General features: G+C 42.5%; 1 protein-coding gene across 8 annotated transcripts in view; it reads right to left on the bottom strand.

Annotated features, from left to right (window-relative positions):
• Window positions 1–27696, bottom strand: part of ADGRG6 (adhesion G protein-coupled receptor G6) — a 164767-nt gene that overhangs the window by 50663 nt on the left and 86408 nt on the right. For all 8 annotated transcript variants that reach the window (XM_075924316.2, XM_075924318.2, XM_075924317.2 and 5 more), the window contains 8 exons: window positions 27608–27693; window positions 23999–24051; window positions 23845–23904; window positions 12436–12578; window positions 11781–11895; window positions 8128–8189; window positions 4209–4416; window positions 3498–3663 (listed from right to left, as the gene is read on the bottom strand). In XM_075924316.2, coding sequence (XP_075780431.1) covers window positions 3498–3663; window positions 4209–4416; window positions 8128–8189; window positions 11781–11895; window positions 12436–12578; window positions 23845–23904; window positions 23999–24051; window positions 27608–27693 — 893 coding nt within the window. The remainder of the gene's footprint in view (window positions 1–3497; window positions 3664–4208; window positions 4417–8127; window positions 8190–11780; window positions 11896–12435; window positions 12579–23844; window positions 23905–23998; window positions 24052–27607; window positions 27694–27696) is intronic.

Below are 27696 nucleotides of genomic sequence, written 5' to 3'. Positions count from 1 at the left end.
GGACGTGAGATCAAGTTATGGAGGTTGGGTCCATGGAGTGCTATTAGCCAGGGGGTAGGAGTGGTGTCCCTGCCCAAGGTTTGTGGAAGGCTGGAGAGGGATGGCACGAGACAAATGGCTTGGTCACTGTCTTCGGTCCATCCCCTCCAGGGTCCCTAGGGTTGGCCGCTGTCGGCAGACAGGCTACTGGGCTAGATGGACCTTTGGTCTGACCCAGTACAGCCATTGTAAGCTCAGGGCTCAGGGTCGGGGGTCTCAGTGGACCACCTTGATTTTCATGCACACCTGCTCCTGGGTGGCCAGGCTGGCAGCTCTCCTGCCCTAGCCGGCCACTTTCCTGTGCCTAGTCCGGAGGTTGTGGACGAGGTCCACGATGTCCGCACTAGCCCAGGCGGGTGCCCGCCTCTTGCGGTTCCGGGCAAGCTCCCGGGAGCTGCCAGCCTGGTCCCGGGAAGAGGGGGAGGGCTGGGGGGCATTGGGTGGGTGGCTCGAGCCGTGCCAGGTGCAGGGTCTGCTGGCTGGGTGCTGGCAGGCTTGCACCTGGCACGGGCACCGTAGCCAGCCCGTGCCCCTTTAAGGGGTCCGGGGCCGGGAAGAGGGCAGACAAGTTTCCCTGGTGTTGGCCAGAGTGGCCACCAGGGAAACCGAACCAGTAAATTCGAACTAGGCTTAATCTTCGTGGAATGAGGATTACCTAGTTCGAACTAACGGAGCGCTAGTGTAGCGCCTATGAAAGTTAGTTCGAACTAACGTCCGTTAGTTCGAACTAACTTTGTAGTGTAGACATACCCTTTCTGTCCCCACCCCAAACTGCCTTTCCCTACTCCCACCTCCTTCCTTCATATTCCTACATCCCCATCCTTTCCTAACCCCTCCCTCTCTGCACCCCCACACTGCCCATCTCTCGCCTCCATTCCTATATCTCACCCCCAGCATCCCTTCTTTTTGCACCACTCATCCTCACATATCCTTATCCCCTCTCCTTCTTCCCTACTCACACCCGGCCCCCTCCCACAAACAGGCAACCAGCAAGGAAATGGCAGCAGACCATACACAGGAACTTCTGGGGGATGTGGGGAGGGGAAATTCTCTGGGTGCTGTGTCAGCAAGATTTTGGCAGCTTCCTGAAGAGAAAGGGCAGCACAGGTGGCATTGCTGGGGTACTGTGAAGTGGGAAAGGGGGACGTTTGTGGGCACAGGAAATGGAAAGGAGGCAGAGAAAGAGGCTGAAGGGAGGGACAGAGAGCAGGGATTCCTTTGGGATGCCAAGTTAAGAAGGAGGAGTCTGTGAGGGGGCAGGAGAGCGGCTCACATGTAGGTTGGAAAGAGGGCTGGAAGGCCTTGCAGTGAAGGGGGTCTCCAGGTCCCACCATGCAGAGGCAGGTGCCTTCTCCTGCTAGCCTGCCCCTACTCGTCAGTGTTGGCAGTTGCTCTGCATGCTGCTAGGCCTGGATTGCCATATTCCAGTGGCAGATACCACCAGGGAGGCTTGGCACTGGTGCGGCCACTGGGGGCACAGCGGAGGATAGGGTGGCAGGCGGCCAGAGATGTGGAGCTGCCTCTGTTCCTGGTGTGAGTGAGCCGTGCCCCAGGTCTTGCACCAACTGAAGCAGCTCCCTGGGCTGGGGAGCTCAGAGCCCCTGATTGGGAGTAGCACGGTCTTACAGCCCCCTTCTCTGGGCAGTGAGCCAAAGCTCAGCCTACACCACACACATGGTCACACACCACAGGTAGCTTCCCCCAAGCAGGGGGCTGCCAGGGCTGGCCCAGTTCACATCCAGTGCTTCCCATTAGCCACAAGGCCCCCACGCCGCTTCTCCTTTGGACCTGCTTCCATGGGAAGGCCCCCAACATCTCCAGGTCCAGCTGCCCCAGAGCCTTAACCCGGCAATGGCAGTGGTGCTGCTGCAGCCCCATTTCCTGTGGCAGGCTGATCTGGAGCAGTGCCCAAGCCCTGGATAGACTTGCTCCCTGCTCTGGACACTGTTTGGGGACAGGCAAAGCCGCTTGGCCCCCTGTTCGGGCCGTTTCCATCTCCGAAGCGTTCTTCCTGCTCAACTCTGCACTCAGCCTTTTGGAAGGCGGAATCTACCCAGGCTAGTCTGCCAGGCAGCTTTGCCATCCCTGAACAGTGTCTGGGGCAGGGAGGCCATGGGACAGCAGAGCCTGCAGGACACAGAGTCATGTTGATGCAGTCACTCTGTCATCCCCAGGAAACAATTTTTTGTATATAGAGAGAGATGATTTGCATTCAACAGTTATTACAAATTTATGTTTAAATTATGAAAATAATTTCTCAGGTCTGATTATTTGTTGATAATAGAAAGATTTTACTCTTTTTTTTAATGTTAACCTCACCTATCTTCATCTATACTGCAGGCTTGCAAAACAGGTATGCTTAGCATACGGTCTAGTGGGAGAAAAATGATGATTCATGGGTAGAGAATTTTGGTTCAATTCCCTGCTCTGCCACAGACTTCCTATGCATTAGTCAAGTCATGTGGGGCCAGATTTTTACATGTATTTATGTGCCTAAAGAAGCAGACAGGTGCCTGACAGGATTTAATGGGAATGCCGTGCATAAGGACTTTAGAAAATCGTACTAATTGCCTATCTTCATTTTTTGGCACCTAAATAACATTAAAAATCTGGCCTCTAATCTTTCTATGCCTCTTTATTCCTTAGCTGAAGCAAAATGGTGATGATAACCTTTTATACCTTAGAATATGTTTAATAACTTATGGGCAAAATTAAAGAGTTGGTGAACTCTACCAGCTGGAGTCCTGCTAGAGCTGTGTCTTTCCTCCGGTGTGCTGGGAGGCAGTCGGAGGTGTGCCAACGGAGAAAAAGAGAATTCAAAATGGCTATCCTTAAAAGGGCAGACGACCTTTTTGTTTTTGCTCAATTACTTTCTCCCCAACCCTTCCTGCCCCCCCCCCCCGACTTTTTTTTTTTTTTTTTTGCGCAACAAAAAATCCTTGGTTTTCCTCAGAAAAAAATTATTGTTTCATGTTCTGTGGTCTTAAAAAGTTTAAGAAACACTGTGTGAGAATCAATGGGAGATGCATGTGCATAGCAGAACTGTTATTTTTGTAGGCAGAGATACCAATATCATCATCTGATTTTAAATCAGTAAAGCAACACTTGATCCAAGAACTATGGTCAGTTATTTGTAAAAGGCAGTGATAATCATATGGGGCTGATAAATAATGTGACTTGGACAACACACTGCTAAAATCTAATTCAGGAGAAGACTAGTACAGAAGATCATCAGAGGATATTTTACCTACTCATTCTTCCAAGCAGATGAAAAAATTGAGCTAATTTGGATTATGTCAACAACATATATAAATTGTAACTGTTATCCATGGAAGTACTAATGTATTTGAAAGAATGGGGAAGAAACTGGGTTCAATGCTCCTGAATGATACCTAATAAGCAATCATTCTTAACATCAAACACATTTTGGGTTCACAAAGAGAATGTTTGTTCTGTACCTGAAAGTCTGAAGCATTGTTCTGGGGACCAACTCTGAAGGAGGATCCATTAAATGAAGTTGAATTCATAGAAGAAACACCAAGTGCCAGGTTCCGAGTTGAGATGCTCATAGATGGTCCAGTAAATTGAATCTTTAAGGCTAAGGTATCAATAGTTTTTAAAGCTCTAAAAACAAAGACAATTATTCTACATGTGTGTATGCATGTGTACATGAAACAGAAGAAATGACAAGAAAGAAAAATAATGATGAAACCAGTATTACAGCATCAGGATAGAAAATGACTCTTGTGAGTCCATTTCTGAAACTAATTTTTGTAACTCCAACAGGAGTTTGATAGACCGATCTCTTTAACCAAAGTAAATCAGGATAGCTCTATTGAAACTTGTGAAGCTTTGCTGATTTGCTCTGACGAAGGAGCTGTCTCTCTGACATTTCTAAACACAATAACAATATTCCAATAATATTTACATTCATATTACAGTTTCATTTCTGATATGAAAATAGTTAATGTTTTGTCAAGCCCATTAATTTGAGACTTGCTATACCTCAATTGAAAAAAAATCTTTCAAAGGATTTAATCAAAAGTCTGTAGTAGCTTACTGTAGCTTGTGTATTGGTACATAGAAAGACTGAGTTTTTTCTGATCCTATTCATTAACAGGCAGTGAAACACTTTTTCAACTTCTTCCCTCAAGGTCAGAAACACTTACTCAGAAGATGATGCTGCCAACACACTGTCTGAACTCGTTAAAATATTGGAAAATATTGTCACCACAGTAGAACCCAAAGACTCATCAATTTCTTCATCATTCACAATTTTTTTAAGTTTCTGGACAACATCAGTGACTTTGTCTGCAGTTAGTTGCTGCCCTTCACCAGTGAGATTCAGAAGCGCATTGGCTATATCAGCTGCATTTTCTGTGAGAACATAGATAAAAAGAAGCAAAAGGAGAAAGGAATAATATCAATGGGACTTCCCCTGCCTGCTGATTTACAGTGTAGTCAGTGCAAATTGAACAAACAAACATAAAATATATAGGATTGGCTGAACTTTATATAATGTCCTTCTTGGTTTCCTCTTTCTTTCCCTCATTTAATCTGAGTTAATCCTCATTTAAAGTAGGAAAATATTAGAATGAATAAATGAAAGAAGAGAAGAGGGGAGGGTAATCATATTTATTTTCCCCTTCCCTTCCCTTCCCTTCCCTTCCCTTCCCTTCCCTTCCCTTCCTTCCTTTCCTGCTTTTATCTTAAACTCTCTTTCTCTTTGGGGAAAACAAATTCTCCTTCATCCCTGAGACTAAATAGTGGGTTTCTTGATGCCCTTGCGCCAGAAGAAATTTAACTGCTTTTTGGGTTCAGAGAGTGCAGTCCTGACCATACCAAAGTCAGCTGGAGTTTTCCTCCTGAGTTAATTTCATGGAGAGTTTATGCATTAATGGCTTGACAAGTAAATCTCATGCCAGATCTTTTTCTGGTAAGATAAGGTTGGGTGTTTAATATGGTGGCACAGTGGGTGTGCACAATTCATTTTACAGCCTCAGGAAGTGGAGTGAGGTATGTAGAAGAAAAAACCTATGAATAAATCACTTTATCTACACTCACAGATTAGTTGGTTTTCCTGATATACAACCATTATTGTCCCATTGGCTAACATTGCATTCCTTTTACACCCAAGTGCCTGATTCTGGACTGCCTTATCCCTTGTACAGTACTTATTCCTGTACAAAACAAGTGCAAACTGGATTTAAAATGCTACCAAATAAGAATTCTGCACTCCTATGCTCCAATGACTATGTTCACTTCACACTAGTATATACAAAGAATGTGATTCTAATTTACAAGAAGAGCTCTTTATATTACTCTGGCAGTGTAAAAGACATAATAAATAGGTAAGCTCCTTTTTGTGTAAAAGCCTCTTGTGCAAAAAGCAGCCACTCATTAATTATGCAAATGAGGTGTGGCAATATTCCATGCTTCACCTCATTTGCATATTTCTTGCGCAAAACAGTGCAGTGTAGACATAGCTTGAGGGTAAGGGTGAGCTGTATGGCACAATAGTAAAAATAATGTTTCACAACCATTTTATTAGATTTATTAGATTGTTTTGAAATCGTCACACAAATTAAAGTTGGCTACTCAAGCCTTTTCTGAAGCATTATATCTAGTTTATCTTGGTTTCTTGTAATTTTGCACATTTCTGTTGTTGAACTTCTTGAATGCAATGTATTTATCTTTGGTGGCTTCTTGCGTGTACAGTACTTTGAGTACTTTGGCTGATTGGTCATTAGTTCATTCAAATAAGGCAGAAGGCATCTTCTTTCAGAAATTCAATGATGAAAAATAACGTTCAAATGTAGCTGTTATGCAATAAATGTAGAAAGAAATGAATTCCTACTTCTTTCATCCCAAGAAATATCAATAGGAGGTTGATCTGACCTCTGTGTTATAACAAGAAGTTGAAGTCAAATCTTCATTCATTCATTGTTTGACATTCCACACTGTATTCAAATTCTCTATTCTGCCCTGATCTCATCACAGCCCAAATTGCTTATTAAATTTCATCCTTTTTCCTTCAGATCATTTCTTAAGTGTGTCTTATCATTTTGACTTTGAATCCTATCCTCTAAAGGATACCCTCCAAGTTGGAATAATCCACAAACTTAGTTAAGTTTACTCTTAATGCCACTATCTATCATTGATGAAGATACTGATCTGAAGCAGATACAGGACAGGTCCCCCTGAGACTTCAGTTGATATATCCTTTCAGCTTGACTGTGAACCATTGATAACTACACTCTGGAAATGTTTTCCCAAAAATTATGCATCCCCCTCATAATAGCTCCCGTTGGGCTGTATTATCTTAATCATGAGCAGGTGATGTGGACTATATCAAAAGCCTTTTTAAAGTTATGATATACCAAATCTACCTCTTCTCCCATCTACCAGGCTTGTTACTCTGTCAAGGAAAAACTATCAAGTTGGTTCGATATGCTTTGTTTCTTGCAAATAAATGCTGTTTTTTATCACCTTATTATCTTCTAGATGTTTGCAAATGGATTGCTTAATTATTTGCTTCATTATCTTTTTGAGTACTGAAGTTAAGATGGCCTCTGCACTGTGTGTATAGGAGATATAATTCTCGTTACATTTTTCTCTGAGCAAAGCTTGTATTCCACCATATCTTCTAGAAAAGTTTATAATTCCATCAAATGCACAAGCACCCCTCTTTCTGGTATCTGTTGTACAAGCATTTAAATCTAAGATGTGGGTTATCACATATGCAGTCAATGTGTCTTCTATAACCTGAACATCTAGAAATGTATCTACTGGCCTACCACTGACATCAAGATAATGTACACAATGACTTAATGCCTGATATCCATTTGCCTGCGTGCATTTATAAGTCATATATACAATTATTTTGAACGTGTAGACAGTTCTTCACTTTTTCAACTTTCTCAATTAAAGAATTTTTCACTGTTGCACCACAGACATCTAACCAATCAGTTGAGTTTCTAGCAGAAAGGCAGTGAGTACTTGCCAGACTTGTTCAGAACCCTGTCAGCTTCAGGGCTTAATAAGTGGCAATGCACTTAACATTGGATTCCAGTTTGTAGCATGTAGTATCTCTTGCTTAAATACAAAGTATGATGCAACAGTTGTATTTGTTCACATAAACTGTGTTGTGTCTGTACCATTCTTAGCAGCCTCCTTAAGTACTTCTAAAACTGGCATTTACAGTGACTGGCTTATAAGGCTTTCTGCATGGGGAGATGGGTATAAAAGGCCAGCTGCTGGACCCCTGCTTGAAGGGTTTGTCAGGTAAAGTTTGTGCTTTATTGTGCCCCATGCAGTTTCAAGGGTTGCTGAGGAGGTAGTATATGCTATTCAGCTTCCTGAGTTCATCAGTAATCTCCCTTGCCTCCAGAGAGATTACTAATGAGGCCAGGAAGCTGAGCAGCACATTCTGCCTCCTCAGCTGCCCCAGGAACAGCATGGGAATAGCAAAAGCTTCTTCTGGAAGAGATGCTTTTCTCTGGAACAGTTTGGAGTGTGCAGCTGTGGCTGGCCCAGGCCTCCTCTGAACAGACAGCAGGATGTTCAGGGCCTCAGTTGGTCCAGGCTTCTTTGGCTGAAGGGGGCATGTGGGCTTCTGGTTGAGGGGGGGGGGGGGAGTCACAGGCAGAAGGGGAAGAGCCAGGAGTGCCTTCCCAAAGTGGGGCTCCACTCACTGCCCTCTGACTTTCTGCATGTCAGTTCAGTCCAGAGGCTCAGTGTTTAGCCTTTTCATGTAGTTTGTCAACACTGGCTTTGCTTATTTGTCAGGCAAACCAAGCTCCTCTAGTTTTACCAACTGAACCAGTGAGTATTTGCTTTTATAATCCTTTTTGCAAGAGGTGCACCAGTAGCCACCCTTTGTAATGTCAATAAATGGGAAAGTTTAATCAATCAACATAGGGAACTTCCCTCAGGTTGTGGAGACAGTGTTTCTTCAGCACTTTGGATTGTTTGAATGTAGGTATCCTACTTGAACCTTAAATTGACATGTTGGTAAATTCTTTGATTCTTGGAATAGTCTTCATTTTGGTTGCTCCTAGATAAGAATATGACTATCAATACACTTACCTGTGCAATTTCTAAGATCAGGTTGACCCCAATATGATGTATAGTTGTGAAGGTTTAGGAAACTATGGAGGAAAAAAATGACAGAATATGCATTAATGTAAAGCATGTCATATTATTCAAAATAATATAGCACAATAAAGTTGGATGTTTCAGAATCCATTTGTAAATTTCACAACATCATGGTATATTAAAATTACAGTCCTGGCAGCAACAAAATCACAATGAAAATCAATAATTAACAATATTGGGATTTTATGAGTGATAGTTGTGACATCCACAAAAGAGATGTATTCTATGGGCCAGATCCTCAGCTGGTGTGAATGGCCATAGGTACACTGTCTCAAAATAAGCTCTTGGGATTTATACCAGTTGAGGTCTAGCCTCATATTACAGGAATGACCAAAAGGCACCCATGTAATACTATAATATTCCTAACATGTCCTGATCAAATGTAAAGTGCAATCAACATTTTTCACATACATTGTCAAATCCTGCCATTATAGAAGCCTGATTTCACTATGGCTGCGCCTAGACTGGCATGATTTTCTGCAAATGCTTTTAACGGAAAAGTTTTTCCATTAAAAGCATTTGTGGAAAAGAGTGTCTAGATTGGCATGGACGTTTTTGCGCAAAAGCACTTTTCGCCATTTTCGCCATCGGGGCTTTTTTGCACAAAACAGCTTTTAGCTGACTACACTGGCCCTCTTGCGCAAAAGCATTTGCACAAGAGGGCTTATCCCTGAGCGGGAGCATCATAGTATTTGCGCAAGAACACTGACAATTTTACATTAGATGGTCGGTGTTCTTGCGCAAATTCAAGCGGCCAGTGTAGACAGCTGGCAAGTTTTTCCACAAAAGCAGCCGCTTTTGCGGAAAAACTTGCCAGTCTAGATGCAGCCTTTTTGTTTATTTAGACATTGAATCAGACCTCTGTGAAAAGAGCAATGGCTGCAAGAAGAGTGTGCATAATTGCAAGAAAGCTACACAAATATTCTGCTATCCTTGATCCTATGCAAGGATAAGCAGGGAGCTGTCTAGGGTTTGTGACAAATCTGAGACACATCCTTACATTAAAGAGACACTGATAAGCAGTAATTTAAAAAATGTTATTAAAACCTCATAGCAATAGAATATTTCAATGAATTACAGTTCCAGAATATGGATAACACTCCATGGCCCTGGAATAAATGACAGTATCATAATGCATGTGCACAGGGGGAACAAAATTAGGCAACCTTAATTTTGGTAGATCCTAACTATTTAGTGTTCTTTTAATGCAGCTTTTGGAAATGTAAATTGTAATCTGACATTGTCCCTCTAACATTTTAGAGTATGGTTCAATGCATCCTCAAGACCACAGCAATAAGTTTCACTCAAGTGCTAATCAGCATTTGATTTCCTGACTACTGCCAAATCTGTGACACATATCGTACAATGTCTGTGGGAGGCCACACACCTCTTGTGTTGTGGTGTGGTTTGCTTAGGACCCAGTGTCACAGAAACATTACTATATTTAACATTCACCCTTCCTCCCATGCTTCGGCCAGGCTAGAGTAAATAGGCTGCCTATTTGAGTCTTTTTTTTTTTTGGAGGGGTGAGATCAATCATTATTGAATTTCTGCTCCACTACTATTTTCTATTTAACCATGCCTACCATTTCTACACCAGATGGCAGAATGCTTACACATTTTGGCTGTACATTTGAGAATCATCAAAACACAAATCTTTGGTATCTTTATTGTTGCTACAGTATAGCAGTTGTGCATGTAATTGCTTGCTTCTTTTTGTTCCCAGTGTTGGCAAGAGTGACTGGAGACAGCTAGACAAGAAAAGCTTAGCACAAAATGGAATAAAAGGTTTGGAATAGAAATATTTTATGCTGACAATCAAAGCTATTGTGAAGGCCCCAATGAGTGAGCAACAGAGATAAGCAGTCTGGGGGCAGTAAGGGCCAGGATCCTCAATGTGTAATGAGTCAGTGGAACACACATCAAAACATTTGACCCCTTTTCCAACTCCTTTGCAACAAATGTTGTTCAATCAGAACCTAGTGGTATTTGTACAAGATTAACAGGCTGAGGAAGTAAGTTAGTTAAACACAAACTCCCAGTTGTTTTCCTGTCTGGCACAAAACTGTGAGGCTGATGTCCATGTTGCCATGTTGTCTCCAGATCAGTAAAAGAGCTGGATCATCCTTCTCAGACTACGTACCAGATACAATATAGGCAGACAAGCCTTTTTATGGCTTATTATAGAAATTCATCATTAGCCTTTGTTATTGCTTATGGCTATCGTATTAATTATAGTTTTTTTATCATTGTGTTTGGTACTTTATAAACACATAAAAAAGGACAGTGTGTGCTCTTAAGTGTTTATAGTCTGAATAGAAAAGACAGATGAAAGAGTGGAGGAAAGGTGGGATTATTTTATAGGTTGGGAATTGAGGCATTGAGAGACTAATTGGCTTTCTGAATCTCACACAGGAAGCCTATAGCAGAGCCAAAAACTGAATCTAAATCTCTTGAGCCACAGTCTAAATTTTACAACCTCAGCCTAAAGCCTTAGGACCATCTTTACTGACAGTTACTACCAGTAGCAACCATTAAACTACCCATTTTGTTGTTGTAGCTGTGCTGGCTCCAGAAATGAGAAAGAAAGATAGGTGAAGTAATATCTTTTATTGGGCAAACTTCTGCTGCTAGAAAGGAATAGTGTTTGAGCTTCACAGAGTTCTTCCTCAGGACTGGAGAAAATAATCAGTGTCCAAATTAAATATAAGGCAAGAAAGATTGTTAAGAGGTTCACACATACTATAGGCAACCGCTTAAAATCAAATGGACAACTAAAATCTATACAGTAGCATAGTTGGGGGTTAGCAGCAGCAATGCAAGTAAGTGAGCATATGCCAGTACGCTGTACCAGCAAAATATTTTTAGTCGGTATGGCATTCAGAACTGACACAGGAGAAGCTGGCTGCCCCATGCCTTCTCTCTGTTGCAGCTGCACAGCCCCCTGCCTTTCCACAGATCTGCATCTCTGTGTACCACGGGACAGGGTGGGGAGTGTGGGGGAAAGAGTTGCCAGCGTTCTGCTCCTTTCCCCATTGCCCCTCCTAGCTCGGGGTTCTGCTCCTTTCCTGGGAGAGCCTTGAAAATGCAGAACGCCAGAAGCTCTTCTCTGGCATGGTGGTGTGGAAGGGTAAGGGGAGGTAGAGCTACGTGCCAGAAGTGCAGCTGGCATGGGGTGGCCAGCGGCCCTACATTCTGCTCATTTCCTGAAGTTCCAGTGCAATTGCAGGAGGACAGACCACACACAAACATGCCCCCTCCCCTCAGATAAAATGGAATGGATCATGGGGAGGAAAGGGGAGGGCTGGGCTGGGGGCAGGAAGAGTGAGGAGTCACATGCTCCCCCTTAGCTGGTGCCTCCACCCATCCTGCTAAGAAATGGTTGCACAATGGTTGCATCCTTGCACCACTGGTTAGCAGGCAGTAGATTAAAATGAGCATGCATCGGTCCGCACAGCTTTGGACTATTATTGGGTAGAACACATTAATGTGGACACATGGGCTAACTCGGACATAATTTAAGGTGCATAAATACTAACAGTGTGACACCTCCCAGTTTCTAATAGGTCTCCATGGATACTTACCATGTTCTTGATGCAGTTTGGACTGAGCTCCCATGACACAATGTAAAGTTGGTTACAGTGGGCCTGGTATCTGGCCAGAAATAATTTGCAGGGTTTTCTTCAGCAATACACTTTTCTACAAAACAACAATGCACCTAAATGAGAACAGATCTTAACTTTTATCAAGTAAATTATAGCTTAATTTGCAGTCTATCTTGCAAGACAATTTATTAATCATTCGTGCTTTATGTGCAATTGTATTTTCCCCAGGGGATGCCTGAAACATGTTTGCGATGGTTAGGTGTTGTATATTGTACACCTTTGTTCCAGAGCCACCAACCAGATCATCAGCTTTGTTTTAAATTGGCATAGCTCTACTGAACCTTATGGAGCTATGCTTAGTTAGCAGCTGAGAAACTAGTTACCAGACTGGCAATTTGAAGCACACAGACCAGTTGCTGAGAATCCAATGAAGGCCTGATTTGTTTGGTCATAATTTTTGTCTGAATTAGAAGATATCAGATTTTAGTACAACTGCAACAATGGAGGGTTAGCTCCATTGTTAATTGTTAGATGCTTTAGCATTCACTAAATGGGGGGCAAGGGGAAGAGGGACTTGTTTGGGGGCAAGCAAACAAAGCCTGAAGAATGGCAACAGTGAAATGTCTTTACCTACCCACTGGATCAACAACCACTGTATGGAGCCTCAGTCCATCCCCTATGCTTGCATTATTACTTATGAGTTTCTGCTGGATGGCTTGCTCTTCTAAACTGATGTTGTTGGTAGAGTTGTAAACCAGAAGAGCCCAAATCACAAAACTGCAAGGAAAATTATTATGAGAGATAACAAAGGAATTAGGGTTTTGAAATTAATATCCAATCAACTTGAATAAGGTTTATGGTGAAGATGCCTGCCCATATTTTAATCTCTATATGTCATGACAGAGAGACTCTACAAACCATGTCCATGCCAATGTAGAGGGAGTAATTCAGAAAATATTGTTTCTTACCTGTAAATTAACCTTTTCAGACACACACAGCCCCTCCAAACCTGTCACTGTTGAGAAATCCCACCAGCAGCTACTATTATTGAGATCGTTCTCTCAAATATCTAAGATAAAGATTTTAAAAATGCTTAAGGGCCCAATTTTGAAAGGTGTTATAAGTACCAAAAGACACAGATAGGTGCCAAGACAGTTTTTCTAAAGCATCTAGATACTTTTGAAAACACCACTAGTGAACTATCTGTATCTTTATGTGCCTAAATACTTTTTAAAATCTGACTGTTAGGGTATGTCTAGACTACATGGCTCCATCGACGGAGCCATGTAGATTTGTTTACTGGGCATAGGGAAATGAAGTGGCGATTTAAATAATCGCCACTTCATTTAAATTTAAGTGGTTGCCACGCTGTGCCTATCAGCTCTTTGTCGGCTCAGCGAGCTAGTCTGGACAGTCCGCGGTTGACATCAAAGGCATTTGTCAACCTTTCTGATAAACCTCATCCCACGAGGCATTCTGGGGAGGTAGACAAATGCCTTTGATATCGACCACAGAGCGTCCAAACTACAGCACTGTGCCGCGAAACAGCTGATCGGCGCAGCACGGCAGCCATTTTAATTTAAATGAAGCGAAGATTATTTAAATTGCCGCTTCATTTCCCTTTGCCTACAACCCTAATCTACATGGCTCCATTGACAGAGCCATGTAGTCTAGACGTGCCCTCAGATGGAATGGTGAGAAGAAGAGAGGAGTTACAACAGGACCTGTTCTAAGACAGGAGATAGGCACAAGTAGTAGGGACAAACAGCCACTGCTCAAAAACCTCACCAAGATATGTGAAGACCCCAATGTACAGGAAGAATGCTTAGAGGAACAACAAGATATCCAAGGGCTGTGCCAGGATAGTAGTAGGAAGACCCAAAACTGAATTTGGAGCTAGGCTTGATGTCGGGCTCCTTGGAAACTTATGGAGGGATGCCAGCTTGGATACAGTGAGGGAACAGATTGTGAACAAAGCTGCTTTCACCAGGAGTCCCTCAGAGGGAGAAGAGGAAAATTGTAGAGGCAGCATACTGAGTGGTTCTCCGTTGTACCTCAGGCATATAAATGCCATCATTTGGTTGTCAAGAATTTTCCAGAAAGCTGCCTGTGTTGGATATGGTATAAGAACTGCAGTTTATTGTATAGATATTGCTGTTGCCTGCTAAACGTTAACTCCAGTTATGTCTGACATCTTTTTAAAAGTTATATGGCTCTGACAGCTATTTTTGAAGTTGATTCATTACTGATGTGGCCTGAGAAATTGTCAGAATATGTCAATATACTGATGATCTCTCAGCCTTATAATCTGCAAAGGTGACCCATTTCCCTTGTGTATTCAAAAATAAGATCTTGAACTAAATTTAAAAAAAAAACTTGCAATTTTAATAACTCCCTGTGATTAGGGGAAATGTACAAATAGGCACATAATTACTATTTATATGAACAGAAATATTTATTCTTAGTCCATACACTTTTTCTTTTATATTGCTGAGCAAATGTTTAAACTTGGCCAGTAGTCACCTGTTTGCCTTGGATCTGAGTGTCCCCTAGAGAGATACTGCTACAGAAGAATTTCAGGTACCTCTAAATAAGGGGTAGGGAACCTGCAGCCTGTGGATCAGATCTGGCCCATGGCTTCATTTCATCTGGCCTGCAGCAAGTCTCCATGGTTCACGCTAAAAGTTCCAAGCCCCAGCGCTTTCCTATGTGTCCAGAGCTATAAGTGCCAGTGAGCTAGAATATTCCTACAGATCCTACATGGAGGGACAATTGGAGAAACTCTGCATACTGCACTTGCTCCCAGCACCAACTCCACAGTTCCTATTGGCTAAGAACTCCAGCCAATGGGAGCTGTGGTGGTGGCACCTATGGGCACAACCAGTGTGCACTGTGCAAAGCTGGCTGGCTTCTCCACGTAGGGTCTGGACATGGCGGTTACTTCTGGGAGCATCATGGACCTGCCTGAGCCCTGCTGCACAGCTGAGCAGAAGCTGTTTGAGGTAAGCACTGCCTAGCTGGAGACCACACTCCAAACCCCCTTTTGTACCCCACCACTCTGCCCCAGGTAGGAACCACCACTCACATCCTTATTCCATCCCAGACCCATTCCAACTTTGAGCCTCCTCCCACTCCTTCCTCCTTATGCCTGCACCCCAAACTCTTCCTGCACCACAACCCCTAGTTCCATCCCCAGACCCACACCCTCAGCCACAGCCCAAACTCCCTCCCACACCCCAATTCCCTGACACAGACCTGAGCCAAGCTCCAAGCTCTGCACTCCAAGCTCCTTGATCCAAACTCAGAGCCCTCCTGCATCCCAAACCTGTCATCCTAAGCCCCACCCCATAACCAACACCCCAGCTAGAGCCCTCACATCCTCCTGCACCTCAACCCCTTACCCCACTGTGGAGCCTAGGGGCTGAGCCTCCATGCCTTCACCATCCACAGGACTGTGTGAAGGCCTGACTGATTTTTTATGTGGGTCAGTGGCCCCGGTAGAAAAAAGGTTTCTCATCCCTGCTGTGCTATAATACATACCAGGTTCACCCTAACATTCAATATTCAATAGAAAATTAATTCACAGAAACAACCTCAATAGGATGTGCATTAGCAGACTATTGATGCATGCTTGGGGTGCTTTGTGAGGCACAAGGTCGACAGCAGTAAAGGGGTTGTCATGCCATTTATTTCAGAGGAAGAGTGAAAACTGTCTAGAAGCATGTCAGTTTCAGCCCCCCACACCCACCTTTACTCCTGCCCAAGAGGATCCATCTACTAATACATCTTTCCCAAAAGTTTCTGGCCTCCATCATCTATTCTACCTACTTTAAAAGTAAAATATTTAATAAATTGTTGCCACTCCCAGCTTCACCTAAAGGGACATCACAGAAAAAGATCACTACTATCAAATTGTTTCTATCCAGTTCTACCAGCTAATCAAAATGTGGCTTTGGACAGTCGGCAACCAAAGTCCTGGCTCTAATGGCAACAGAACAGCAGGAGTAATGATAGATCTGGTATAAATGGGTGCGTTAGCCTGACTATTTACAAGAGGGGAAATTGATTATGCAGCAGTAATAAAGAACATCTGTTAAACAATTCTTTTTATCTGGCTTTTAATAACTCTTACTGCATATACTATAAATATTGTGTAACATAGAACTCCTTTATATTTTGACATATATTACATATATAGTAAGCTAAAATGAGTCACGTTCATGTGTAATGAATAATAATCACTTTAACTTGATAATTAATACAATTCTGAATTGATCATTTCTCTCCATCTATGTAACAGTCAGATCCCGCAGAGCATTTTGATGCTGAAATAACACATTTAATTGGAATTTATGTATGCCTATTTTTATGTAAACATCAATGATGTAATTATGGATAAGCCCAACCTTAAAACACACATTCATCCTGTACAAATCATCCTGCAGATAGTAAATAAAATACTAAAAGAAATGGATGTCAATGTGAAACGCCTTTTTAAAAAAGCATAATGACTTTGTTATTTCAGCTTCTCTCTACACATCTTACTTCTTTTTTATGAAGTTTTTGAAGATGAGCAGAAGAGTTTCAAAGATGTTTGTAAATTAGTAGAAAGTATAAAAATATGGTGGCAGACATGTGGTAAGATCTGCAGTACAGATGGGTGTATGACTTAAAAGGAATAATTTGAACTACTTGTTGGTGAGTTCTAAATTAATGGAACTATTAGGAAAAAGAACCAGCTATGATTGTGAACTACACAATGAAAACATCTGGTCAAAGCGCACTGGTGGTCCAAACAGCAGGCAAAATATTCAGATGTATAAGGAATGGAAATAGTAGTGAAAAGATAATAACATCAACTTATAATCAAAGGCCCTTCCTTGGAATACTGTAGTTTGTTTTGTTCTGGTCACCCTATTCATAAAAAGATATAGCAGAATAGAGGAGTTTGGGAATGGCCAACAAAATTACGTGAGTCATGGAGAGACTTCTAAATGAGGCAATACTGTTAATTCTGGGAATGTTTAGATTAGAGAGCAGACAAATAAGAGGGCACATGATAGAGGTAAGCAAAGTAATCTGTGGTATAGATTTAGAGTAGGTAAGTCAGGAGCTCCTAGTTACTCTCTGAGGGTATGTCTACACTACCCTCCTAGTTCGAACTAGGAGGGTAATGTAGGCATACCGCACTTGCAAATGAAGCCCGGGATTTGAATTTCCCGGGCTTCATTTGCATAAGCGGGGAGCCGCCATTTTTAAATCCCCGCTGCTTCGAACCCCGTGTAGCGTGGCTACACGGGGCTCGAACTAGGTAGTTCGGACTAGGTTCCTACTCCGAACTACCGGTACACCTTGTGGAACGAGGTGTACCGGTAGTTTGGAATAGGGATCCTAGTCCGAACTACCTAGTTCGAGCCCCGTGTAGCCGCGCTACACGGGGTTCGAACCAGCGGGGATTTAAAAATGGCGGCTCCCCGCTTATGCAAATGAAGCCCGGGAAATTCAAATCCCGGGCTTCATTTGCAAGTGCGGTATGCCTACATTACCCTCCTAGTTCGAACTAGGAGGGTAGTGTAGACATACCCTGATAGTACAAGAAGTAGATATTTTAGAAGAGACATAAACCCTCATGTTTAGGATGTAAATGAACCACAAACCAATGTAGATTGGGAAGAAACTTTTTAAAAATTATTCCATAATTTTTCATCTCAGGGTTTCTTACACCTTCCTCTGAAACATCGAGCACTAGTCTTACAATAACACGGTACTGGATTAGATAAACCACAGCTGTCATCCAATATGATAATTCCTGTGTGTCTTTGGGTCACATTACTCCCTGTAAAATTGATGTGGCAAGATAAATAGTTGATCATAATGAATTTGCTTTATAACATTTCCTTTGCATTGATATTCCATCATAGCTAGGTGCTTATTATTAATATAATACTGTAAGTCATGATGAAATGTAAAATCTACAATCTACTTCACAATAAAAGAAAGAGGAGTACTGCAGTAAAGGGGCTGGGGAGAGAATTTAAATCCATGTTGTGTCAACAGTGGCCAAAGGCTGATGCCATCTTATGTGAAATGAATTTGTTACATTATTATTATAACCTCACCCTCAACCATTTCCAATTTGGGAACAATTTGTATATTTAATTGTATATTTATTCAATTGTATATTTAAATCAGCGGCACAGGTACGGGAACCTGCATGGCCCCACAATATGCCAACATCTTTATGGCTGACCTCGAACAATGTTTCCTCACCTCTTGCCCCCCAGCATCCTTACTCTACTTATGCTAAACTGACGACATTTTCATCATATCCACAGGAAGAAGAATTCCACAGGGATTTTAACAACTTCCACTCCTCAGCCTTAGCCTGGACCAGTCCATACAAGAGATCCTCTTCCTTGACACTACAGTACAATTACACGATGGCCATCTTTCTACCTCCTTATACCAGAAACCTACCCACCATTTCACTTACCTACATGCCTCTAGATCCTTCTCAGACACATTTCCCAGTCAATTGTTCCTGAGATGAACATCTGTGGGATCTATAACAAGTATTCCTAAAACTTAAATACCCACCCAGAGATGTGAAAAAACAGATTGTCAGAGCCAGATGACTATCCAGGCATCAGCATCTTCAAGATAGGCCCTACAAAGAAAGCAACAGTACACCACTGGTCACCACCTACAGCCCCCAACTTAACTCCCTCCAATGCATTATTAACAATCTACAATATATCCTGGAAAATGATAGATTTTCAATCTCACAGGCCTTGGGGGACAGGTCAGTCCTCACCTACGGACAAACTCCTAATCTCAAACAAATTCTTTCCAGTAACCACACAGCACACCTACATCTTACTCATCCAGGAACCCATCCCTGCAATCAACTCCAGTGCCAACTCTGTCCACACCTCTATACAAATGACATAATCACAGGACCTAACCACATAAACTGCCACATTAAAGGCTCATATAACTGCACATCCACCAATGTAATTTATACCATAAATTACATCCACCAATGTAATTTATACCAGTGCCAGCAATGCTCCTCTGCCATCTATATTGGCCAAACTGGATAGTCTCTATGAGAAACGTTTAATGGACACAAATCAGGTATTCAAAATGGTAACACATAGAAACCTGTTGGGGAACATTTCAACTTGCCTGGGCATTCACTAATGGATCTCAAAGTGTCTATATTATTTCAAAGCAATTTCAAAAGCCAGCTAGAGAGAGAAGCTGCAGAACTTGGTTTAATTTACAAGTTTGACACCTTGAATAGAGGTTTAAACAAAAACCTGATCTGGGTAAGCCACTACATTCCACATCCTAATGACATAAAAACCTACCAACCATTTCACTTACCTACATGCCTCTAGCTTCCTTCTCAGACACATTTCCCAGTCAATTGTTTACAGCCAGGCCCTAAGATTCAACCAGATTTGCTGCAATCCCACAGACCGAGATGAACATCTATGGGATCTATAACAAGTATTCCTAAAACTTAAATACCCACCCAGAGATATGAAAAAACAGATTGTCAGAGCCAGATGACTATCCAGGCTCTGCAGGGCTGGAGGCAGAGGAGGAGGGTGCTAGAGAGAGGGTCAAGGATGTGAGGGGCAGGGGTTCATGATTGGGGGGAGGGAGTACAACTCCAATTGTCCGGCATTCAGTGGTCCAGCACTCCCGATAGTCTGGCACCAAATGGAACCCAGAAGTGCTCTGGCCAGCCAGACAATTGGAGCTGCTGTTAGCCCCATGGGGGCTCGCGGCTGGGAAAGGGAAGGGGAGAAGAGGGAAAGGAGATTACACCCCTGTGAGGGGTCTGCCGGGACCCGCACTGCGTCTGGCTGGAGGGTGGGGGAGTGGGGGGAACAGCGCGGAGAGGGGCAAACCCTCCGCCATTTTGCAGGAAGGCGGGGGAAGCCCCGTGCAGCCGCTGAGAGTTTCCGAAATGGGAGCGGGCTCCACACCCCCAAGACTGCAATAGTTATCACCGAGCAGGGAAGTGAGGGGTGGCACTGCGGGACCAACCTGGCAGCACCCCAGCTGCTCTGTCCCGCCGCTCATCAGTTTCAGCAGTGGCAGCGGCAGACTTGAAGAAGCGACGGAGTAGAGCAGCTGGGGCGCTGCCAGGTTGGTCCCGCAGCGCTGCCCCTCACCCTCTTGCTCGAAGCCCGGTAGTACCCCAGCTGCTCTGCTCCGCCCCACCGCTTTCCCAAGTCCACCGCTGCCACTGCTGAAATTGACTAGTGGCGGACTTTGGGAAGCGGCGGAGCAGAGCAGCTGGGGTGCTGCGGGGTGCTGAGCAGGGGGGTGAGAGGCAGCGCTGAGGGAACAACCTGGCAGCACACCAGCTGCTCTACTCCGCTGCTTCCCCAAGTCCGCCGCTGCCACTGCTGAAACTGATGAGCAGCGGACAAGTGGCGAAGCAGAGCAGCTAGGGTGCTGCTGGGTTGGTCCCGCAGTGCTGTCCCTCACCCCACTGCGGCGATAACTACTGCAGTCTGGGGAGCCCGCTCCCCTCCCGGAAACCCTCGGCGGCGGTGCAGGGCTTCCCCCACTTTCCTGCAAAATGGTGGAGGGTTCACCCCTCACCATACCGTTCCCAGCCCACCCCCCAGACGCAGTGTGGGTCCCAGCAGACTCATCACAGACCCCCGCCGGAGTACCTCCTGATACTCCAGCATATCCAATAATTCAGCACCACCTAGGTCCCAAAGGTGCCAGATTATTGGAAGTCTACTGTACTTAGAATATGTAGAGCCCACTCCATTAGCCTCATTTAGCACGCACACTCTAATTGACATTTTTTTCTCCATTTTTCCCCCTTCTCTTTCCCTTCCCATCCCCTCTCTTTCTATGCTATTTATTTGGGCCCTGGACCCCTTAACTTCATTCATCTGAAGAAGTGAGTTGTGCCCACAAAAGCTCATGATAACATCTGCATTTTTCATTAGTCTTTAAAGTGCTGCAGGACTATTCCCAGATTTAAAGTTTTTACAGAACAACTAATGCTCTGATAACTTCTGGCCCCACCCAACTCCCACTGAAGTCAATGGAAAGGCTCAATGGAAGAGAATTGGAGCTGAATCAAGCTTCCTTATTGGCTGATACACCAGAGAGGCCTAGGACTGTGTGGGCACACAAGCCAAATAATCCATTTGCACAAAGAGACCTTTCCTACAAGTCATGGCTAAAATATACTAGTGGGACTTTGTGGAAAAACTTGTATTTTCCCCTGGATATGAGAAAAATTTAGCATCTTTCACAAGCAAAATATTTACACAGAAATAAAACAGTTAAAAAAAGCAAATGCATGTGTATAGAGTTTGGTTTTCATAAGTATTCAGCCTTCTGCACCCATTGAATTCAGTGGTCTAATTTCCATTGACTTCAACAGGAGCAGAGTTGAGCCAATGCTGAGTGATGTTGCAGTAGGGGTTTAGCAGGTTTTTTAAAATACAAGCAGACATTACAATTGTGTTACTTTATATGAACTCTGGTATTTCTATTTCATAATGTACTCAAAAACAATTGTGAAGACTGGGAGTGTCAGGCACTGTGCCAGCTTCCTCTATAAATGTGACTATTTTATATTTTGTCACACACTTAAATGACTAAAATGCAGGACAATGTAGCACTTTAAAGACTAACAAGATGGTAAATGACTAAAGATAACGTATCAAATACAAGAAAAACAAGAATACAGGATCCTGCAACTGCTAGCTCTTGGCTGAAACCATAACACTTTCTAAAGAGTAGTCTGTCTGGTCTCAAGAATACTCCTTATTAAACATTTCATTATACATCACCTCACCTACAATTAATCAGAAGCCTGATTATGTTTCTACTGAAATTAATAGCAAAAGACCCACCACTGACTTTCATGAGCAGGATCAGGACTGGTAGAATGTCTTTGCTTTCTTGCTTAGTTCTTCCTTTTCATGACTAAGGGAAGAGATTTCTATGTAGATGTAGCAACTGCTCTTTTAAACATTTTAACAATGAGTGATGTTTTTATTTGGGTGAGTTGTTAAACAGTAATTAGAACTGCTGTTTCCTGTAGTAGGAGTGATTAAGTACAGAGTATGGGCCAAAATTATGACGATCAAGTAGTGAAGGTTGGAGCAAGCATAATCTTATTTTGCTGGTAAGTGGCAAAAAGCTGAGATATGAAATCAAGACTCAAGATTTGCAAAATTGCTGGAAAAAAGCATAAGGAAAGTGGTGGGGGGAGGGGTGCTGAATAGCTCTGTGGAGGCCATTTCTCTTACCCAAGCGACCAAACCTTGGTGATATGGCTACACCTAGGATCTGTAGGATCCTTCTGGGAAAAGCAGCAGCAGCAGTAGCAGAAATATGTGGCATTACTGTGGTGTCAAAAAGGGCAAGAAATCAATGGAAGAAACGAAAAGCATGCAAATTTTTTCTGCAGAAAGAACACAAATATACTTTATTTTTAAAGGTTTGTGCAAAATGGTGGGGACAAAAGACAACCATGCTCACAAACCATTGTGCTTATATCCCATCTAGAGTGTCCCACTCTGTTTTGAACCAACATCTTCTGGGATAGAGACACTGCTACTAGGATGAAAAAATTAAATACATGCACAAATTACAGCACTATAGTAATAAAATTTTATCTTTTAATTTAGTTAATAATCTACTCATGGATATTTTTGCATAGCTGCCATCCAGAGATCTTCATGCTGTTCTAGGTGTTGATGATAATATTCACTTTTGGACTTGGAATTGCATGAGACTCTGATTACCACGTGTAATTAACTCATCATAAAAACTGCATACTTTGGATTATTTCAGCTGATATAGATCAGCAATGCGACAATAACAAACCACTTCTATATTTTTATTTTGTTTTTCTCTTTTCTAGAATGTAATTATTTAAAGCTTTGTTTTAAAAAAATATCTATTTTTAACATTCCCAAAATGACAACTTCTCCACTTCCATTTTTCTCTTTGTATAATTCTGTCTCTATGGCTTCTGAATTCATCACTTCAAGAGGCCTGTTGAAGAACAGTACTATGCTGTGAGTGTTTTAAAAGTTATGTTTACAGTGCAGCATATAAGGGTGAAAATACACTAGAGTAAAACAGCAGAAAATGACTAGAATGGAAGCAGTTTGGAGGTAGGCCTGGTCCACACTACATGGGAAGGTCAAAGTACACTTGATCTTAGCCAAAAGGCCGAGAAGCGAAGGTCAAAGTAAGATACATAACTCCAGCTATGTAAACTGTATAAATGGAATTGATGTATCTTACATTGCATTTCCCTGCCACCCACATAGCGGGAGGCTGATGGGAACAAACAACTCCTGTTGGCTTTCCTTACTCCTAGTGATGAGCAGGAGTACCAGGGCTGATAGGGGTGCCCTTTGAGTTTGATCTAGAGGTCTATACTACAGCCACTAGATCGAACCCTGGAAGTTTGATCACGGCAGCGTCAATCTTCTGTGCAGTGTAGATGTGCCTTGAGAGATGAGGCAGAGGAGAAAAAAATGCTTCTTTCTAGAGATAGTACTTAGGTACCAATGACAGGTTCTATAGAAAATCCTAAGATAGATCGTGATGGGAGAAGAATGGGTATTGCTTCCCATATATATTAGACAGGTCTGCAACATTTTATGACAGTCAAAAATTAAGTTTTGAAAAATGATCAGCCAAGTCTTAGGTTCTCATAGAACTACCTGGTTTAAATCCAAAGCAGTTTAAATTACAATAAATATCATAAACTCCAGTCATCTGAAGAAGTGGGCTGTGCCCACGAAAGCTCATAGTACCATCTACATGTTTTGTTAGTCTATAAAGCACAGACCATTCATTGTTTTTGAAGTTTATCATAGCAATGTGAGGTTTGTTTGTACATCGAGGGCAGTAGGTGGCCATAAATTACATTTACCAAATGGAAGGGTATAGCCCATAGCATGCAATTATGTCACACACAATTTTGACATTATGTATTGCCTTTATCACGAAAAAGTCCCATTAAAGTTACCTTGAATCAGCGTTGCTTCTTTTCTCCCTTGCCTTTTCATGTTTAGGGGTTGGTTCAATACTTAAAAAGCAAGAAGCATAAATATAAATGAGTGTGTCATGACTCCCACTAAGGACTTAAATCAGGTAACTTCATGAATATCAGCAACATGTACCTGATATTGACCACGTACACAGTATAATTCCAGTTCTGGAAGGTCTGATTTAGCTGAAAAATACAGAGAATAATTATAAGGATGGTGTGGTAAAGTAAGGCCCCTGCATTATCTAGCAGAATCTTATAAGATCGCCTTCGCCCACCAAAAACAACATCTTTATTTGGCAAAATGAAGTCTACATTTCCCCACTGTGGAATTATGTCCTTATTAGGTGTGTATATTTACCAAGTAGGGTGGAGGGTTTCAGTGGAGAAGGGATCTTAATAAAGGCACTGTGCAATCAATAGACAATTGGGATTCCCCAACCCCTACTGTTTCTGCAAAAGCTGTGGTTAGAAGGATTTCTGGGCACTGAATAATAGGGGAAATATACTGTCAATGTCCATCAAAAGTCTACAAATCTGCTGCTGAACCTGTTTCAATCTTTTATTTTAAATCAGTGGTCACCAACCAGTAGATCTACTGGTAGATCTTGGAGCCTCTGACAGGTGATCCTGACTGGTTTGGCCAAGATGCTATCAAGGGCCTGCACTTCAGCTGCCCCTTCCCCCACTGCTGCTCATCCCTTGCCCTTTGACTTGGAGCTGTCCCCTCCCTGCCCTCTGCCCCCTCTCCCTCCCGCGCTCCTGGGAGCCTCCTGCTTTCTGTGCAGGGCAGGGGAAGGAGAAGAGGGGTGTTGATATCAAGGTGCCCCCTCCCACTTTGTATCCTTTCTCCACAGAGCAGGGAGGGAGCACAACAGGACTTGAGATGGAGTTTGCTGGCTGCTTTAGGGAGTGGTCCAGGGCCAGGGCAGGGGTGAGCCAGGAGCCACCAGCAGCCACCAGCAGTGCCCAGCTGGAGCCCACATCCCAAACTCCTACCCCAGTCATGAACCCCAAACCCTTGTCCTATCCCTGAGTACCCTCCCAGAGCCTGCATCTAGTACCCCCTCCTACATCCCAACTGCCTGCCCCACCGTGCTAGTCTGGACGCTCCCCTGCCGACATCAAAGCCCTTTGTCAGCAGCCCCGTTATTCCTCGTGGGATGAGGTTTACCGGGGCTGCCGACAAAGGGCTTTGATGTCGGCAGGGGAGCGTCCAGACTAGCGTGCTGAGCGGACAAACAGCTGATCAGCTGTTTGTTGGCTCAGCGCAGCAGCCATGTAAATTTAAATGAAGCCGCGATCATTTAAATGGCGGCTTCATTTGCCTTTGACAAAACAACAAATCTACATGGCTCCATCGACGGAGCCATGTAGTTTAGACATACCCTGTGAGAGTAACATTCAAGATGAACACTACATTGAGGCCATTTTTAGGGTGACACCCCTCTGATTGATAGAATGCAAACAACCTTGTAACTCAACTTTTCCATTGATACTCCTCTTAAGTATCTTACCAGAATAAATACTTGGCTGAGCCAACTGTGCTCTGTGGAACAACTGTTCACTGACTTGTTTAAGAATCATAGAACTAGAAAGGACCTAGAAAGGACCTCAAGAGTTCATTGAATCCAGTCTCCTGCCCTCACGGCAGGACCCAGTACCATCTGGACCATCCCTGATAGATGTCTATCTAACATGCTCTTAACTATCTCCAGAGATGGAGATTCCACAACCTCCCTAGGCAACTTATTCCAGTGTTTAACCACCCTGACAGTTAGGAAGTTTTTCCTAATGTCCAACCTAAAACTCCCTTAATGCTGTCAGGATGTTCTCTAGGGAAGTCAGCTACAACAGGTCAGTAAGAAAAGAGCACGCAAATAGAGTGAAGTTGTCATTCTTCAGCAACAACATCCACCAAACGTCATCATTAAGTCTCCATGTCATTTCATATAATTTATTTCAATGATGAATGTACAGATTCAGGATCTCTACTACAGAAATATAAACACTGCAGCTCTATGTCACTAAATGTATCATCAGGAGATTATTTTTCTTCTGGAAAAATAATAGTAATAATAAAAAAATAGAAAATATTTCCATCCATATGTGCATAGCACAATGTCCACATCAAACTACTAACAAAAAAGTAATGAGCCTCAGTTACATCTATCAACCATCACCTGATCTAATTTACGATTTGACACTTTGCGGAAAGTTATTACCAAAATGCTCTAAAGCAGATTCCAATTATTATATATTCCTAAAATGCTTTGCCCACGGATTTATTTAGGGCATAAAATTGTGTGTAGATAGCATGCAAATATCACTTCAGGTTACTGTATTGTTAAAGCCTTCTACAGATATGCAGTAATTTACTATTAAAAATTATTTATATTTGCATGGAAAATAAAAAGGAGGCATATTTAGGCATCCTACCAGCAAATAAACAAACAACAACAACCAGCTATCAGAACATGAAAAATACATGAAATGCATGAAACAGCTCCCTAATATGAGGCAGAGAAGGGTTAATGTATTAAATCAAATTCTAAACCACCTCATAACAAGAATAAGATATTACTGTTCCTGCTGTTTTTCTGCTTTTGTATATATGTTGACCTCGTTTTTATGACAACCTTATACATGCCCTGTGCTTTAGCTTGAAAGCAGTTAATTACACATAAATAAATGTTACAGTCAAATGTCAAAACTAGATTAATGTTATTTTGGAAAATCCTATGTTGCTCTTGGGTAGGGCAATCAGATGTATTGATTTTATAGGGACAGTCCCAATATTTGGGGCTTTTTCTTTAGGTGCATATTACCCTCCCTCCTACCCCTTCTGTCCTGATTTCTCACATTTGCTATCTGGCCATCTCATTCTGGGCTATGCCTTCCCCAGAAATATTGTATTTGAAGTTTGTTTTATTCTAATAATAGCATGTTGACAGAGTTCTTTCTGGTGGTGTTTTGATTATTATTTTCTGATGATTTCTTCAACACTTTGAGGATCTCTGTTTGCAGCTCATCCACATACACACATGAAGCTATATTTGGTGGCCTGACATTTGTGATCTCTTGGTTCAACAAAAAATCTGCCTGGCATGTAGAGAATATGCTACAATAAATAAGGCACTTTCTGGATTTATGACAATCATACCAAACATGCATGGCTTTGAAGTCTCTGTCCAATTGTACACAAACTCTGGTCCATGGACCACTGGTAGTGTTGGCTCCACATTTCTGTTGCTGTGGGATAACAGTTCAAAAACATCTAATTGACTTAGGAGCCTAACCATGACTTTGAATATCACTTAGGTACTTAAAAGCCCAAGTCCTGTTGACTTTGAATGAGATTTGGGTGTATAAGGGACATTTAGGTGCCTAAAGGTTTAGATAGCTGCCTAGCAGGAGTCTGAAAAGTTCCAGCTGCATAACACTTATTGATTTCTGTCCATAAGTGCCTACATTGTTTTAAAAAAGGGGACTTAACTTCCCAGGTCCCTTAGGTAATATTTGAAAAATTTACCCATCATATATAAGAGCTTAAAGAAGGAGCATACTTCCAATGTTTTAACTAATGTGCAAACAAATAACATAAAGACAGACCCTACTCCTGAGAGCTCTTAAATTAGACCAACTATTCTTATATTTTCCCATTCCCCAGCTATTACCACTTTGATACAAGTTGGGTGCAGATTCACACATATACAACTCATATAAATATGAAGAAACTTACCCATTCAGCCACCGCACTCTGCACTTTTGACTCTGAGTTGAGCTTTTCACTGAAGACAGTAATAGAAATCCTGTAGAATAGCCCTCCTA

Source organism: Pelodiscus sinensis, chromosome 3 (genome assembly GCF_052426305.1).
Source record: "Pelodiscus sinensis isolate ZL-2025 chromosome 3, ASM5242630v1, whole genome shotgun sequence".
NCBI lineage: Eukaryota > Metazoa > Chordata > Testudines > Trionychidae > Pelodiscus > Pelodiscus sinensis.
The sequence above is the reverse complement of the archived record's forward strand: the minus strand, read 5'-3'. Positions and strand labels throughout refer to the sequence as shown.